The 18,230-nt window shown below is 32.4% G+C and overlaps 1 protein-coding gene across 1 annotated transcript in view; it reads left to right on the top strand.

Moving 5' to 3' along the window:
• LOC111002000 (guanylate cyclase 32E) overlaps window positions 1-18,230 on the top strand; it is an 84,964-nt gene that overhangs the window by 36,208 nt on the left and 30,526 nt on the right. The window contains exons 11-13 of the mRNA XM_045632025.1: window positions 1,137-1,274; window positions 3,434-3,691; window positions 9,480-9,617. Coding sequence (XP_045487981.1) covers window positions 1,137-1,274; window positions 3,434-3,691; window positions 9,480-9,617 — 534 coding nt within the window. The remainder of the gene's footprint in view (window positions 1-1,136; window positions 1,275-3,433; window positions 3,692-9,479; window positions 9,618-18,230) is intronic.

The raw sequence follows: 18,230 nt of genomic DNA on the forward strand, positions 1-18,230 counted from the left end.
CTACACTTCACTGATTTTACCGCCCGCTTTAATTATAAAAATTAAATAAAAAAAAATTATAAAATAATAATAAATAAAAAACTCTAAAAGAATTTAATACACTGTAATGTATTTCTAAATTTAATACCAACAAACAAATATACAGTATTAACAATATTCTCATTCTACATAGTAATAAAAATTAAATACAAATTAATAAATATAACATTAAAACAAATTAAAAAGTTTGGTCCCCAGCGATACTTATTATAATATAACTTCAATCTTTAATTAGCGCTGGTGCATTTGAACCCATGGCCCAAGAGGCACTAGTCAAAGGAAATAAAATCAAAGTTGTAATTTAATTAAATAAATATAAAAGCTAAATACTGAACATTACTAAATAGCGACTAATGTTAGCATTAGTCGTACCCAAATAAACAAAATGTAGCAATTCTATCTCCTATTATACAATTTAAACGATGTATTATTATATAGTATTGGCGGACATTTTGTGTAGAATTTGAACTCAATATTAAAGTCGAAATCACAATTTGGAGTAACCGCGCTAACGGTGATTTTATAAAAAAAAAACATTAACGATGTTGAACTATTAATCTCTCACTTCATAAATAAATTATGTAATATTTAATAATACTTCTCTCGCCTTTTAATTAGCAATAAATGCATTTAGCCGGGATTAAGGCTAGATTTATTTTCTGTTAAAACAAAAATAATTTTTAGACGACATTATAATAATTCTACAACAAATGAGTATTGGTCTTAGATTATGTTATTTTTTTTATTTCATAGATAAGCACATGAGCAGCCTTCTATCTGATCTATGTTTTCCTCGAGATGATTTCGGTTTCCTCCAGAAGGTTTTTCTTCAAAACGAATGTTCGATGCGCATACACAAATGTCTATAGATGTAGATCTGGGGACTAAACCTACTTACGAATGAGAGTTGCACGCGGTATCCACTAGGCCAAATACAATTTACCCACACGCCTGCGGCAAAACTGCTAAATGGGTCACAGTTTTAAAAGTTATAGAATAAGAGACACACAAATGCTGAGAACTCGCGTGTGCGTCGCCGGCCGAAATTTGTTTAAGTTATGAAATATGTTCCGTAGCTCATGTCTTTATTTTCACAGGTTTCTATGGATAAAGCAGGTGATGCAGAAGGCAACTTCTCCGTGATCGGTCTGGTTGAGGATAAAGCCGTTCCTGGTGGCTGGAGCGCGCAACCAGTTGCCGCATTTCGATATGTGAACGCATCAGATCTGTTACCGGTTAGTATAACAATGATTTTTAGAAGAACTATTTAGTTCAGAATACTCTAAGGCGGCCATTGAATTGATTCAATTCTACATTTTTAATAAGTGATTTAACACCCTAATGATAATTAACGATCGAATTAAATTCATAACTGTATTTTATATTTGAACTTTATCTACAATCGAGCATTTTTTGTTAAACCATTGAGGCAGTTAACTAAATCGAACAGTTAATAATTTAAATTTTAATTAAAATATTATATTAAAAACACTTTTTGTACTCCCAATGAAATCTTTACTGGTCCTATTTTTTTAATGTAACAGCGGGCAAATGGGCAGGAGGCTCACCTGATGTTCACAGTAGTACTCATATTGCCCAAAGGCAAGTGCGTTGCCGGCCTTTTACGAATTGTTATGTTTTTGGAAATACGTCGGTAGATAGTAGTGGTGCGCGGAAAAACTGCCTTAAAAAACGCTCAGTTGTGGAAAGATACACTTGGAATTGTGTGGAATTTCGTATTCTGCCTCGACGTCCCATTCTAGATTAGACCTGCGGAAACAAATGTGAAAACATCGAATTATCTTATGGCGTTTGAATCTTTCTTCAAACATTTTTCTATACTTCATAGTAAGCCGATTTCAAATTAAATGACTTAGGTATGAACACTGAACCATTGATACTTAATAAAAATTCGGTTTATTACTTTAAACATATTATTAAGTTGAACTAAATCATGTATTAGAATTCCATTTGCGGTTGATTCAATTTGATAGATAATATTAATACAATTCACGAGTCTGTCTAATTACTAACATTTAGCAATTTATATGCAATTTAGTATTATCCTCTTAAACATTATGAGCTGGAAAAATATATGATAATAATAATAAAAGCCCTTTATTCGCTGACCTTGAATGATGGTATTCTTAAATCTAATTCACTTAGCAAAATAATAAATTCCAAATACATAAATGATTATGCGTTGGTAACAAAGTGTCAAAAGATTTTACTTGTTGTATTTATTGTATAGTATGAACATGTTTGTTTCCTCAAATTGAAGTTGAATATTTATTTATATATATATTATATCGAGTGAAATTGCAAACAAGATTGTTTGTTTCAATTATTAGTTGCACGATTGCTTAGTATTTAAGGTGATAACCTATAAATTAGAATTAATTTACAGTAATTTGTTCATAAAAACGATAATGTTTTATACACCATAACTTTAATTATCTGTCTATACTGACAAATCCGTTGTGAATTTTTAGACTGTGTCTCGTCGTAACACATAGTTCTCCGCTTTTAGTGGGTTATGAGGACAAGATCTGTCAATACACGTAGCTTGTAGCGATGACAAGTCATTGTTCGTTTAAGGACGTAAGGAGAACAAAGATACCATACGCTGACGTCATCTCAGAAATGCCTTTGTCGGTCGAATGCTTTTGCTTAAGTAAAATGTCTAGCCACCCTTGAGATAATCAAATCCTTCCTTCCCCTCAAGAGGAACAAAATCTGGTTGTATAAAAACTACTGTATCAACGCCAAAAGTTAATATCATGTATGTAAAGCTTTGATGTCAAAAAAGTTATTTTGCTATTACGATACAAGATATTAGGTAAACCCGTAAGCTAAATCAAACGTATTTTTTTAATGAAAACCCTTGTGGTACACAAAACGTTGAATGATGTATTGTATCTTCATCGAAGGTAACATTCAAGCGGAAACAACTTATTGATGTATTTTTTATTAACTGTTACAACAGTGTTTATAAACAGAGACATCCTTGGACATTACGAACTAGACAAACTTAATACTAATTAACTAAACATCTTATTAACCAGTGGCGTTACAATTTTTTTAGGTCACAGAAATCTCTATTTGTTTCATGATAATTTGCAGTTTATAGGCAAGTACTCGAACTCAAAATAACTTGATATGTAGTATATATTCATATATATACACTATATAGTGTACTTATTTATTTTTATTTATTTTATTTATTTATATTCACAATTTATGCGATGCACCCATCTGTATAGCTAGGGATCCCTGTCATATATTTAGTTATCTAGTGCATTGCTTAGTTAAGCATAGCATAGTTTGACATGCTGTATAAGATCTTTGTCAAATTTTTTTGGAATTGGAATTGTAATCTGTGTGTCTTTTATAGGAGCTTGTGGGAGGCAGCAAAATATCATGGATCGGCGGAAGTCCACCATCAGCTGAACCATCTTGTGGCTTCGACGGCAGCAAATGCGCTATACCGCACGACCCTGGTGTCATTTCTGCTGCTGCTGCCGTAGCTGCTGCAGCGTTCCTTGCATTGACTCTGCTCGTCCGACATTACACATACGAGCAGAAGTTGGCTTCGGTACTATGGAGGATTGAGGCGAAGGACCTCTTGTTCATCAACGGATGTACGGATAAGGTTGGTACGGCGTATAGTTTGCAAGATTAATGAAAATAGTAAGATAGCAGGCAATCATTTCTTGATAAAAGTTATTGGGAATTGACTTGAGAATCAAGGGAAACCTGGTCATATATAGTAACTTAATGGCTGGAGGATTTTTTTATTACATTAATTATCGGTCATTTTACTAATACAAGGGCAGACATTGTAGTAGAAATTACTAATTTACTTTGTCGCGTCGTAACACACAGTTCTCTGCCTTAAGTGGATTATTAGGACGTGATTCGTCAATATTCTCACATAGATATCGGTACGATGTCAATTCCGAAACCGAAAGATAACTCCTCACTGATGAGATAGACTAACAGCTAAAGCAATTAATTAAAACGTAAATATTACGTAAAATTAATTGCAATTTATCAAGTACCTAAAATCATTCAATTCGTCAAATTTGACTATCTGCCCACGACATAAGCTATTTTAGTGTGGGCGCTAATTATCTTTCTCATTTAACTATACATTTTCTCTAAACATTGGGTGGGTTTTGAAGTGTAGGTATTTGATAATTAATTATATATTTATATGTTAGAGTTGTAAAGTTTGTATAATACTGGATAACTTAGAAGGGATGCCAAAGGCACTGTGGAAAAATGATTCATTCAATGCAAGTCTTTCTTTGGAGTTCAAAATGCACCCTTGATTATGTGTAATAAAGATTTTTCCTTTATTTTCTCTTTGCCAAGGTTTTTTGCGTTTTTGTTAAATTATAAAATGTTAACTCAGTTAAAAAGAAATAATATAACTGTAGTTTAAATTTAAAAGCGCGTAATTATGAAGTTCATAAGGTTGTGGAGGTATTTATTGAAACGATTTTAAAAATTATTTACCATTAACATTTTTCGTGGTAGTCGGATTTGGAATGTTGGAGAAAAATGGTCGAAGAAAAAAGAAAGTTCTATATAATTATTTTTGACCCTTATTCTTAGAAAAATGTCAGACAGCTTATGTTCAACTTTGATGATAATAGGAATTAGTCCTATGTAGCCACAACATCTGTCTGTTCGCAAAAATCAACTAATTTAAAGCGGCTATCACCAATATCTAGATGATCATTAAAAAATTAATACGCGCAGGCACGGTGCGGGAATGGGTCAAGAGACAGTCCGAAGAAACAACCGGGGCGACAACTAGGATGTTCTTGCCCGACCCAGAAGCTGCGTACAAAATCGCAAGGACCAAAGGGTTTAACCCTATAATGACCCAAATTTTGACAGGGCATGGAGCCTTCGCGGAATACCTTAACCGTTTCAAAATAAAAACGAGTCCCGCATGTGAATGCGACGAAAACACAATACAAACGGTGGAGCATCTCCTAGTGGAGTGCCCCATATTCGCCATTCAAAGGCACGATCTGGAGCAGACCGTGGGGATGCGGATGACACGCAATGTGCTGCCCGACATCCTTGCGGGGCACAGGACGGCCCTGGAAAAATTTTGCGAGCGGATTCTGCGGAGGACGCGAATATTCAACGGCGCCCGGAATATTGCTACGCCCTGTAATTAATTCAAAATGACCAAAATGCTAAATTTTTATGAAAGTATGTAAAGTGAATGTAAATAAACAAAGAAAATAAATATACAATTTAAATAAAGAAAACTACTACACTATACTGGGAAATGTAAAATGTTAAGTAAATGTGAATGCATAAAGCTGCTGTAAGAAACACAATATAATATAACATAACAATATTAAAATAAAAATAAAAAATTGAATGAACAAAATAAATACAGCAAAAAAGGACCCTGATAAGCAAAAGTCAGGGGTGGGTTCGCAGCTCCATTAAAAAAAAAAAAAAAAAAAAATATCTAGATGATTCATGAGAAATTGATTATTTACATATATTAAATACACAGTTTTTCAGGGTTGCAATTACCTATATAGATTTTTTTAACAGAAGGTAAATAGGTGGCTCATGTGTTGTTAAGAGCCCAAGCCACATTGCCACAGTGCTCGCAAGTGCATTGCCGGCCTATTAAGAATTGGTGCGTTCTTTTATTGAAGGACTATATGGCTTAACTATCTTTTAACAAAAAATAAAATAGTTTTGAATTAAATTATAAGAACCCAGTACTTAAATCCAGTCACTTGTCACATTAATGTTCTAACTACAAATTAACAACATGACAGGAATAATATTGTGACTTATTAGAAATCCCTACGCGCTAACAAGCCGCAAAACAATTTAGATTAATAAGATTGATCATTAATAACGTCATGCTGAGAAGTTGAAGGACATAAAACTAAACTTTCATATTTATTAGTATTCATAATCAATCATTTTTTTTCTAAACACTTCGATACTAAGAAAAATAATTATTCACTGGCATGATATGTATATGATAGTTCTTAGTTGCTTTATATATGAATTTATTTCCAACTCACAACTATACAATATTCTTAACTTAATAATATAAATAATTTAAAATAAATAAATAGAAAAAAACAAAATTAAAATATTTGGTCCTTGCGGCAGTGTATCTTTAACACTAGCAGCATTTCCTCTCTGTATTGCGATACTTATTCGCTGAGCGAGAAAAGCATTGGCTGTAGGCACTATCTACTAGGCTCCAATTTATATCTTTAGTTAGCGCCTGGTGCGCAAGTCGCTACTCCAAAGGGAACAGAATAGAAGTTGGAGGAAAGACTCTTATATTAAAGCCGTTTATTGTTTTCCGCCTGCTCTTGACAGAGGGAGGTAAGACTTTTGTGTCCACACAAGTAGCATCGCATACCAAAGCCTATACCATTTTTGAGGGTAAGGTAAGGTTTATAATAACTGCTTTCATGTAGATAATTTGGCTTAAATTTTTGTTTAAATTTCATAGCGTAGGGGAGTATTTAGACCATAATTTGACACCAATTCTAAATAACTTATTATTATGTTTTTCTCTCTCTCTCTTTAGTCGGCAGCTCATGTCTGAGCGTCGTGGTCAGCAACGAAGCATCTAGACATTATGTTAATGTTCTTAATATGTGACATTTGCATGCCTATTTATATATGGCGGATTGTGCGGATTTTTACAATAAATATATCTAATTGTACCATATTAGCAAATAAACGACTTCATTCATTCATTCATTCTTAACCAGTGTTCTGATTGTGTATCTGTGTACGTTTGCATGAATAAATACCCATTCTGGATCTTTTTCGCTCCTATAAACTGCAAATGTTCAATCTCATACAGTGCTTTTACTATCTGTATCCCTTAATTGAGAATGCTCTGCGACATGTGCGACCCAATTACGCCAATCAAATTCGTGTTGAAGTGGTCACGTTAGTATGTCCTTGCATCAAATATGTCTTTGGGAGTCTTACTTAGCGGTAAGTGATTAGTTCTGAATTTCAAAGTTAGAATGTATATCACTGTTTTAATAATAATAATTTATTGCAATATGGTACAAAAATGTGTGAGGTAAGATCGTAAGTTTGAATATTCTTCCATACACCGCTTCCGCGCGCAAATTTGTCTTTAAAGGAATTTTACATATTTAGTCATATGAATTAATCAATTCTTACATTATTTGTATCGTACATATACGTTATTAAATTTCAATTAATACAGTGTCTAACGCAAATAATCATTTGACAAAACTTTAGGATATAATCAAGTTTATGATGCATAACTTTCCACCCAGCATGAAGCAAAAATATATCACGTACGACGAGTGAAATAAATGTTTCCAGAATTTACATATGAGTCTTTTCCATTTTAGAAAATGGATATTAAAGAGACAGAAATTTTTAAAATTCGCGAACCGCACTTAGGACCAACATTTTAGCAGTGAACCTTATATCAACGTGTTTGCAATAAAACAGCGCTCACATTGATATAAAATTTATTGATTAATCATTTCAGTGTAAAACCTACTATCAATATACCTGTGTATACCTGTGAACCTTGTGTCCGTCCAGGAAAAAATAAAGAACCTAACAATTGCACATTCTGCAAGTCTCATACTTTCAGCTGGTATAAGATTTTCTTATTAATCTCATCAGTACAATTTTCAATAAAAAATCATTTTTTAATTAATAATTTAATACAGCCTGTCCAGGATTTTTTCAGCGAACCCATTGTTTATTTATTTTTTAATATTTTAAATTTCATTTAAAATATGTTTCGTTCATTAATCACCTCGGTGCAGGACGATTTAGGGCTGGATCTTAGACCATAAGAGCATATTCCAATTCCGATAAAGTTATTTAACGAATTTATTCAAATATTGTAAATTCTATTTTAAAAGAAAACTAAACTAAATTTTGGAAGGGGCAACTAGAATCATCTTTTTATTTTATTTAACGGTCAAAAGTGCCATTTCAGGTGGTCTAATTGGAATAAATGATTTGATTTGATATGAGATACTGGGATTTACTTAGCAAAAACTCAATATAGACATAGGATTGATTAGTTATGTAGTAAACACCGCGTGACCGACAGTTGTATGTGTACAGTATCCCTAATTTACTGAATTTTGTTTGATCAACCGCTTAAGTAAATTTTCTTTGCTAAAATCCTTAGGGAAAGTTTGATTATACACTATCAACCCTCGCTAATATGAAAACTGTAGATATGAAAAAAGGGAACTGTTTTCTACTGCATTATAAAAATAAAATAAATTCATAATTTATAAGAAAGTAAAGTTATAATGTTTGCACACAAATATACAATATTCTTAACCTATGAAGTAATAATATGATTAGTTTAAAATTAATGAATAGAACATAAAAATAAACATAATGTCTAGTCTCTTTGGCAGTGTGCATTTAAATATTGCTTCAGCATAATCATAATTCAAATTTAATTTTAAAAAAATCATAATTCATCAGAATCAACTTCTGTGGTTGTGAATATATTTGCATTTCAACTAATAAAATTCATTCTGTAAATTATATTATTCAAGCAACGAAACTTTGCCCGCGGCAATGCTATTATATATTATGTGTATTTGTAGTGAGATATTCTAGAAAGCTATATTTCACTTCACTACTATTATTTATTGTTTACATTTAAAGTCGATGATTACGGAGGATATAACCTGTTATAACATCAAATAAGCATTCTCCCATGGGTAGGTTGGAGACCTACGTGATATAAATTACGCCATCATCGGACGTCGAGGCAGAATACGAAATTTCAATCTTGAAGAAAAGAGCATACTAATTCTTAACACATTGAATGCTTAAACAATAGATACAAAGTAATGGCCGGAAACCTTTTTATAGCGAATTTTTTATTAAGTAAATATGAATGTTTGAAAATATTTATCTATGTTTGTCTTTCAACTTTTTTCGGAGTCGGCATGCAGCACATTCAGTGGCGAATACTCGGATCCGAGAACTATGCAATGAACTGTTTTAAAATAATGAACGGGACAGCGGCGCTACTAGCTCCGCTCCACTCGGATCCGAGAAAAGAGCACTTAATGTGTTAAAAGGCCGGCAACGCACTTGCTTTCTAGAACTCACATTGGAGGCAGTATCACTTAACACTAGGTGAGGCGCCAGCCCATTTTATTTACGTGGTTGAATCACCACAACAGCTTTTCTAATCGAAATCTTATAAACAACAACAATTTATTTATTTATTTAATTATAAGTAATCTAACAGCTACTTAATACATATTATTATACAAAATACAAATACAATACACAAAGTCAAAACAGATTACACATATTAAATAAAATAAAAAATAAAAAAATAAAATAAAAACATATATAAATGTATTCAAAAGAATATCCTGAAACAGGATCCTGGATCTCACGATGTGGAAGGAAAAAGGGCGCACACCACAATAGCATCATATCGTGGGAGCTTTGTGGCTGTCAAACGCCTCCGCAAGAAGAACATTGACGTCACAAGAGCCATCAAGAAGGAGTTGAAACAGGTATTTTATTATTTACTAATAAACCCTGCTTAATAAACAGGGTTTATTAATATTATATATTAAGTATTTTGAATCGACATACAAACTATTTATTTCCTTTGTCATAAAAAATTAAACAGTCTATTTGTATTGTTTAACTAAATAACCATCGCTCTTTTCATCACAGAGTAAACTCAATTGGACAGAAAGGAAAATGTATAGGATATATATAAACAGAGTCACACACGTTGACCCGCCTTAACTATGAATATTGAATTCGAATTTTGAGGCTCTATTATCTGTGTGAATTGATATTTGCAGCGGGCATTTTGTCAATCGCTGACAGTTCAAACAACTATTAATATTGTCATTAATTTTTCTTAAAATATTTAACAAAATATTTGCGATATTTTACGAATAAGACTCAGTTTGCAACACAGGATTAAATCTTTAATTTAGTTCATTCAATTTCGATTTTTTAATACAAAATTTCCACTGCCTATCAAAATTGGATAGAAGATAATTACTTAAAAGATCAATCGTTATGGTAACGAAATATATTTTTATTTTAAGTCGTCAGTACCAAATATATTTTTTGTAATTGGTTTTGCCAAATAATTTTAAAAAGGACTCAATTGGACGTTTAATTATTTTTATTTCTTGTTTTCAACAATATAAGCTACCATTACAGATTACTCCAATATAGATTACATTAATATCATTTACAAAATAATACATACACATAGATAAAACAACACAAGGCTAAACATTAATAGATTAAAATATTGACACAAAGACAATTAATTACTTACAGTATTGGAACAGATATAAAGCAAACCTTTCGTCACTTCTCTCTACAGACAATTAAAATTTGTTAATTAATTATTTACATACATTGCTCCCTTTTCGAGACGTTAGTTATCGCTTAGGAATTGTAAAGGCGAAATAGTATTTTATATTATCATTTCACATCTTTGAATGGTTTCATCCGTAGTGTTTACACACAATCTTTTTAAATTTCTATCTTACTCGCCTGAGCTAGGTAAGCCTGTGGCTATAAGGAAATCCTTGGTCGAAATCTCCATCAAATCTTTAGGTCTCTGAAGATTAGATCGATTGAATTTTTACTTAATATTCCATTAATCTTAACTGAATTATTCAACTATCTCTTCAAATCGTACTTCACACCATCACGTACATACCCACACTTTTACACTATCACACAACACAACCAAATTAGGCTTAGTTAAATAAATTGAATCACAATTAATAAATGTATTAAATACTTTTTGTTTGTTTGTTCCCTTTTGTAAATCTTTTTGTAGTAAAATGTATTCCATCTTTGGCTATGTTTTCAGTGTATTTGTTTGTAATTTTGTAATGTATAATTTATGGTAGCTGTAGGATTACGAAATAAATAAATAAAACACAATTCAACAGAAAGAAACAAAAGTTAGTAGTAATTAGTTAGTTAAATGAAAAGTAAGACTGATTCATATGTTAAAGGCAGCAAAAAATTAAGTATTGTTGCGTATTTAACGTCTAACAGTTGAGGGATTTTAATCCAATTTTTTATGAAACGTTATTTGAACATTGCGTTTCTCTTTCCAATACAGAGTGGCTGCGAGCGCTACTCTCAATTCCGTTTTGATTCCTTCCAATACTATCGATTTTGTGTAAAAAAGATTTTCATCTCCGTAATGTCAACAATGCAACAATGTAAATCATCATATAAAGGCAAAAATCCAGATCCAGAAGAATCTAGGATTGAGAATTATACACACTTGGCTGGATTTGTTCGTACTTATAGTTGTACGAGATTTCATACTAAAGGCTTTTAACATTTTTATATGAATTTGTATTGCGCACGTGAAGTGACTTCGAAATTTCAGGAATTCAACCACGGAATACAAGATACATTTAAGTGGAACTAGACAGCAATGAATAACATTTAAGAAAATGTAACATTATTTTCATATTTATTTCTTTTTCTCTCTGGTGTCAGGGATTTATGTGGGCCTTCCGTGCCTGAGATACGCCGTTAACATTTTGGCCCTAAAGTAGGTAAGCCCGTTCCCTCGCGTTTTTGCTTCACCATACCAGAGTGTTTAGCGCACATACATAGCCATCGGTGCAGAACTGAGGATCGAAGCTACGAGCTCTGGTATGAGAGTCGCACGCTGAAGCCACTTGAACACTGCTGTTTCATGTTTGTATGTTCCTAAACTCAATAGCATTTCTTCGTACCATGACCTCCTATAAACTAAATCGTCTTCTTGAACGAATCTCCGAATGTACTTGGCATCGCAAAACTGATCGTAAGAAAGATAAGTTTGTGATTTCTTTGTCTAAAATTATTTTAAATAATTCAACAATAATAGAACAGCACTTCTCTATAGTACACGAATAGCTTAATAAAATATTGTTACATAGTCGGGTGAAATTAAAACTATCTTGATTTTTGTACAACTTTGAGACGTTATCAGCGGGATAGGATTTGTTGTTTCGATGCATTTTCTAATAATATTTCCTATAGTAATGTATATTTTTTTTACACCATCAGAAAGTAGATATTTCAACGAACAAAAAGCCCCCAAACTTTTTGAAAAAAGCTGAAATTTTGACGTCAGAATTTTCGATTGAAAATTAGGCTGCTTTTTTGATATTAAGTTAAAATGAGGCGAAAAAATAAATATTTTTAATCAAATAAATTACAGTATATTTGGGACATAATAAGGTAAGTTTTCACCAAATTTCGTAGAAAAAAAAAACTTTTTAAAAAAGATATAAATAAAAAACCAAAAACTTGGTTTTTTGAATTTTTCACCTAAATTTTGAGGTTATGTGAAAAAATTGTAAATTCCAAAGTTGTAGATCTTTTTATGACCTACAACTTTGCCATTTAACTTTTTTCCATAGGACTGGTAGTTTCGCCGGAAATAAAGATAAACCATTTTTCCCCCTTAAAAGTCACCCCCCTCCCACTTCCCGAACTCGGATCGACCGTAATTTATTTTTCCTTTCATTTTGATCATATTCCCCTGCATTTCTAATGGGTTTCATCCTACTGTAATTTTTTTTCATTTTTTACTATTTTTGAAGGCTTCGGCACTGGTCTATAAGTCATTAAGCTGTGAAAGTAGCTGAAATAAACAAGTCTAGCTCTATCGACATCTGTTAGTGAACGGATCTTTTTGACCGCGTAAACTGCAAAAATACTACAAGCAGAAGTTAACCAGGCAATGACGTCATTGTGACGTACTAACTGCATGAAATCAAGTAATATTTAAGGCCCTCAACACTCGCGATAATAGGTCATCTATTTATTATTTATAATATCAACGTCTATCAACAAGGGAGTTAAATGTTGGTATGTTTTTTGGTAACTATTATTTATCCATCGGTTAGTGAAAAAAATATAATTTTTTAATTAGTTTATTTTATAATTAAATGACAACGTAGTATTTAATCGTACTATCGCGTCAAGGGCGAGAGCGGTAGGCGGTGGAGTGGGGTAGGAGGGGAAGCACATTCCACGCAGGTGCCTAGTTGATTTATGCGTAATAAGTCTTTTGTTGCGCTTTTTTCCGTTAGCGTGCAGAATGACCAACGGATTTGGTATCTAAATACGCAATTTCTAACCAAAAACTAACATTCGTTCTTAGAATGAAGTCATCACGAAGAAACCAGATCTAGTCTAGTCTAAACCAGTCTTAGACCTAAAAAGTCGACGGCATATAGCAGACAGCAGCATGCAGAAGGTTGATCATCTACTTCCCTATTTAGATTTACAAATTATGATGAATCAGAAGGCTGAGACACAAACAAACAAAGGTTTTAGCGCCACTGTTTTCATTTTAGTTCATTCAATGAATTTTGAATCTCTAAGTAAACTAAGGAGAAAGACAACAAAGCGAACGCAATGAAATTCAAATAGAAACAAAACATTCAAACACGCTTCGTCTTTCGGGGGTTACGATTTTAAAATTACAAGAGAGCCAGGCTTTAGGGAAAATATTGTCTGGTTAGAGATAGAGAGATCAGAGAGTCAAACAAACCTGTTATTGTTATTTGATTTCGCTTGTGTTCACATAGCAATTCAAGTATTTTTATGTTATCGCTTAACGTTTGATGGTTTTTCCAAATTGTAAAATTCAACTGCATTTGATATTATGAGCTATTCTTTAGAAGTACTAAGTTTCAAACGATTACGACGACGACCGAAGAGCTGGCCGCTACCTCGGACAAAGAATTAGTCTAGCTATTCAAAGGGGGTACGATGCCAGTATTCTCGGAACCTTGCCTAGAGGGATTATTTATTTTTAAATTTTAAGGTTAGTTTATGTTATAGTAGTAATAATAATTTGCTAAAATAAATGTTATAACGGAGTTCTATAGACTATATATGATGTTGTATCTAATCGTAACAAAGTGTTTATCATGATTGAGTATTTTTCCTGTCCTGGGAGTTCCGGGTCTTGTTTACGGATATTCTTATTAATATCTTTATAAAGGTTCTTTTCATTATGTGATTTGGTGTAGAATTGCTTTCGATTCGACAGCATGAAAATACCCTGATCCGCTGTTATACGAGTATAATACCGCCACCAGACTCATAATACCACGTTTAATCATTGGTATTTTGAAGGATTTGAGTTCCTTTTTATAAGTATGTACCTATATGGAAAACATCCACTATGATGTTAAGAAAATTTCTCTCTCATGACAGTTAAGTTTGGTGGCGACTCTCGGAGTAAAGCTACTCCATAGCATTTTTATCAACGTATTAAATTATAATTATTTATTTATGCAGTATTTTTTTTTCTTTGATATTAATTCAATCTGCCACTTGTTAGAATGAGACAGACTGTCTCACTCTAACTTCACCGGCCGCGCTTACGCTACGTCACCGATCTCGTCAGAGATATGTGAATACACAGTATGCCTTCTGTCCCGCTCTAACCCGTTACGGAATTTCTTGATTCGGTCGGCGCACTCACGCCCGTGATAAAATCTATGCAATAGCCTTAAAAACACACATGGTTAAATTAAACGTTTTAGGAAGAAATATAAAATTGTAACTACATTTTCAAACCATATAGTGTATAACCGAAATCACAAATGATTTTAATGAACTTTCGAATAGCCCGTTTAACAATCAAATTGCTCCCTGTGGCGTGTGGGCGTTTTTTTGTGAGAAATAAATAAATATTATTATTATTAATTATCAATATTTGTTATTATTATGACATCATGATTATTAATATGACATATGCGTGCCTATTATTATGATTGATTAAACGGTTTAATTCATAAATAATCAATCTGCAACCACTTTCTTTGGGAAATAAACGATTTTTATTATTATATATGTAATAAACGTAGGAAATGGAATTCACAATATTAAAGTCTGATAAAAATAGCAAACAATAGGAAACGTATGTAAGTATATTGTAATGCAGATGGCATCCCACTCACGTTTCGTAGAAGTCAGTAATGGGATATCGGAATCTTCAGAAGAAATATATAAGCTTCCATCGACCTAGTTTACATCATTGTATCTAGTCGGAACTGGAGCGTTTAACGTTAAAATCCGTGTCAATCTGCAGTGTCATCTTTGCTTGGAATAGAATTAATGTATACATCTTTATATTTATAAATCTTGTTACGTGTAAATGAACTCCTCTCAAACGGTCTTTTGGATTAAAGCCGTCCGTCGGATCCACTGTTATATTTAATAGTTAAAAAAGAAAATATTGTATGTAATATTTTCTGTGTAGCTATGCCGGCGAGTTGCTGGCACATGTCGTTGATATTTGCGGACTTGGCTTCGCTATTACCGTGTTCTGCGTCGGGAAATTGCTAGTGCCACCGTGGCGTTTTAGTGGGTATGCACAGTTGTGAGGCCCACATAACCCTCCACCATAAGACAGTGGGCAGGGGAACGCGAAACGCATTACCCCGTAAAGATTTGGGTCACGCCACTCACGATGATTATCTCCAAATGCACATGAATATAATATTTATTTATCCGGGGTTTGAACTTACGTCCTCATGCTCCCCTATATTACAAAATTATTACTTCTACTAATCATACATAACAGTTTTCATTATTTATAATAAAACCTTTAGTTAATTTGACTAAACATCACACACAATCAAATAAAAGTCACTTCGTAATTTAAAAATAATCACCTGATTGGAGAAATAACGCTATTTCTACTGTAAAATGTTACTGCTTACAGTAAGATGTAGGATATAATGGTAATTTTCTCGCAGCAACGTCATTATAGCGAGTACATGAATAACAAAATTCGTATTTACCCTCTAGTTTTCGCATAAATTCCCCAAATTACTTTCAAAACTTTCAACTACATTTTCTGTCCATTGTAAAATGATAATACATTTTTATTAAAGAATTACCCAGAACACCGGAGCTGGTACCAAGTTTAATAAATAGTTGTTGAACTAAGTTGTATTGAGTTTTGTTAAGTGCTTACATATTTCATTCGAGTTTTGTTAAGACCCTTATATGGCTAAATAATTTACTATATTCAATAGAATTGTTTTTAATGTAATGTATGGAGTGAAAGTTTTGATTTAAATAGCCTTTTAATATTACATTAAAGGTTTATTATTGTCTCGGTACACGCAATACACATTATTAAGTATGTCGCCTACTGAATGCTGTCTCCACTATCGACATAGTTATATGTTCGCAGAGTCCATTCAGAGTCCATAATTGACAGATCTAGTCTTTATTTATTAAATTTACTTTTAGAAAACCGAAATGGAGAGTGTTGATTCTAAAAAAGTACTAATCAGACTATAAATAGAATAAACAGCTGATGAACTCTTGGAACTCGATACAATGGTATTTGTACCGCTCCTATGTATATAGGTCTTGGCGAGATATTATTCATTATGAGAATTACATTTAAAGCAGTTTGTTTCTGGTACAACCTTATAATACTTTTATGGGTAATTAGGTGATTAGTTGGTCCCCATACAAGTGTTGTAAATGCGCGAAGATTCCATCCAGTGAATTTAGACACTTTCTTGATTTTTGTCATTAAGTAAAACACGCAAAGTAATTCTTTGAAGTGTCAAAACCGAGATCTTTGTATTTGAGACCACGATGTTAAATGGGGATTTACTCGAGTACCATGGAGACCTATTGAGTTGCAAAGCGTAGATATTAATAAGAAAAATATATATATAATGTAACGTTTCATCGGTGGGGGTACTGGCTATAGATTTTCAAAAATTTAAAAATATGTTGCATGGACAGCGTGTCAAATTTTGTCATGTCCTACGTATATTTTAATAGTGCAGGTTATTTGATTGTTTCCATGATGGGGATGACAGTACGTAATGGTAAAGAAAAGTTATCAAAGCGCTACCCTGGTTTGTAATTTGTACTAGAAGTCGTCTTAACTAAAACATAAATAGAACTAATTACAGTGTACGACCAACCAGGCTCCAGAAAATAAACCACTCTTTATATGAAAATTAAATTCGTTTTTACAACAAACTCCCAAGCGAAATTAGAGAAGTATTACTAAATAAATTCAAAGCCATGTTAAACGAAAATTAGTCAATAAAGATTTTTATAAACTTGAATACCTAAATATTCCTAATTATTGGGATTGATTCGCTTTAATTTACTTTCCTACGATCATAAGTGTACTTGTTTACCTTAAGGAATAAATATATTTTGTGTTTGAGTTGAACCTGCAACTCTTCCACTATATAGGAAGAATACAATGACATACTAGTGTCCTGAATGGATGGCCTCAATAAAGATTAAGCGTCGATGCCACTTAACCTGTGATTCTTGCTTGACCAATTCCATTAGCACGATGTTTTAGCAGACCTTTGATAAAGAATGTTAATTAATGCAGTTAATTAAAACTGGACTGACGTAATTATGAAAGCGTGTTTTAATATTCCAAAACTAATGGCTCTCCACCAAAGGGATACATTATTAATATATTATATTGAACGGTCCGAATGCTACATAATTTTGTTTGAACGACTAATTTTATTGAGGTACCAGTATTTACTTTATTTGATGCCTACAGGTATATTGACGGCCAGATGGGGATCCTACGTATAACTTTTGAAAATGGCGCATATGTTTGCACATTTCGCGTAAATTTTTCAGTAGCTTATTAGTTTTATATATCAGTTTTTTTTGTATTCAAACTATATACAACAAAATGAAATAATGAAACAAGTTTAAAGTTTTATAGTAATGATCTTACAATGAGGGGTCGAATTTAAATATACATACATACTTATTCCAAGAATAATTTTCAAGTAAAACTATCTATATACATATAAATATAACTATTTTTATTTGAAAGTGAAGTACTGAGCAATTATTCCAAATATTGAGTAATCATAAATCAATAAATATAGTCCACTATTATATATTAATTAGCATTAATTTAACAGGTATAAAGATACATATAACAACCCGCGCCGTCAGTAATGTTTTTCTCACTAGCTTAAACAAGCTCAAAACAAAATATCTTTATTCATAAAGGTAAACGTACACTTATGAACGTGAGTTTAAATTAATTGTAAATTTACATTTACTAGATAGAAGTTCTCAGTGGGCAAGAGAAC

This window comes from Pieris rapae, chromosome 17 (genome assembly GCF_905147795.1).
Source record: "Pieris rapae chromosome 17, ilPieRapa1.1, whole genome shotgun sequence".
NCBI lineage: Eukaryota > Metazoa > Arthropoda > Insecta > Lepidoptera > Pieridae > Pieris > Pieris rapae.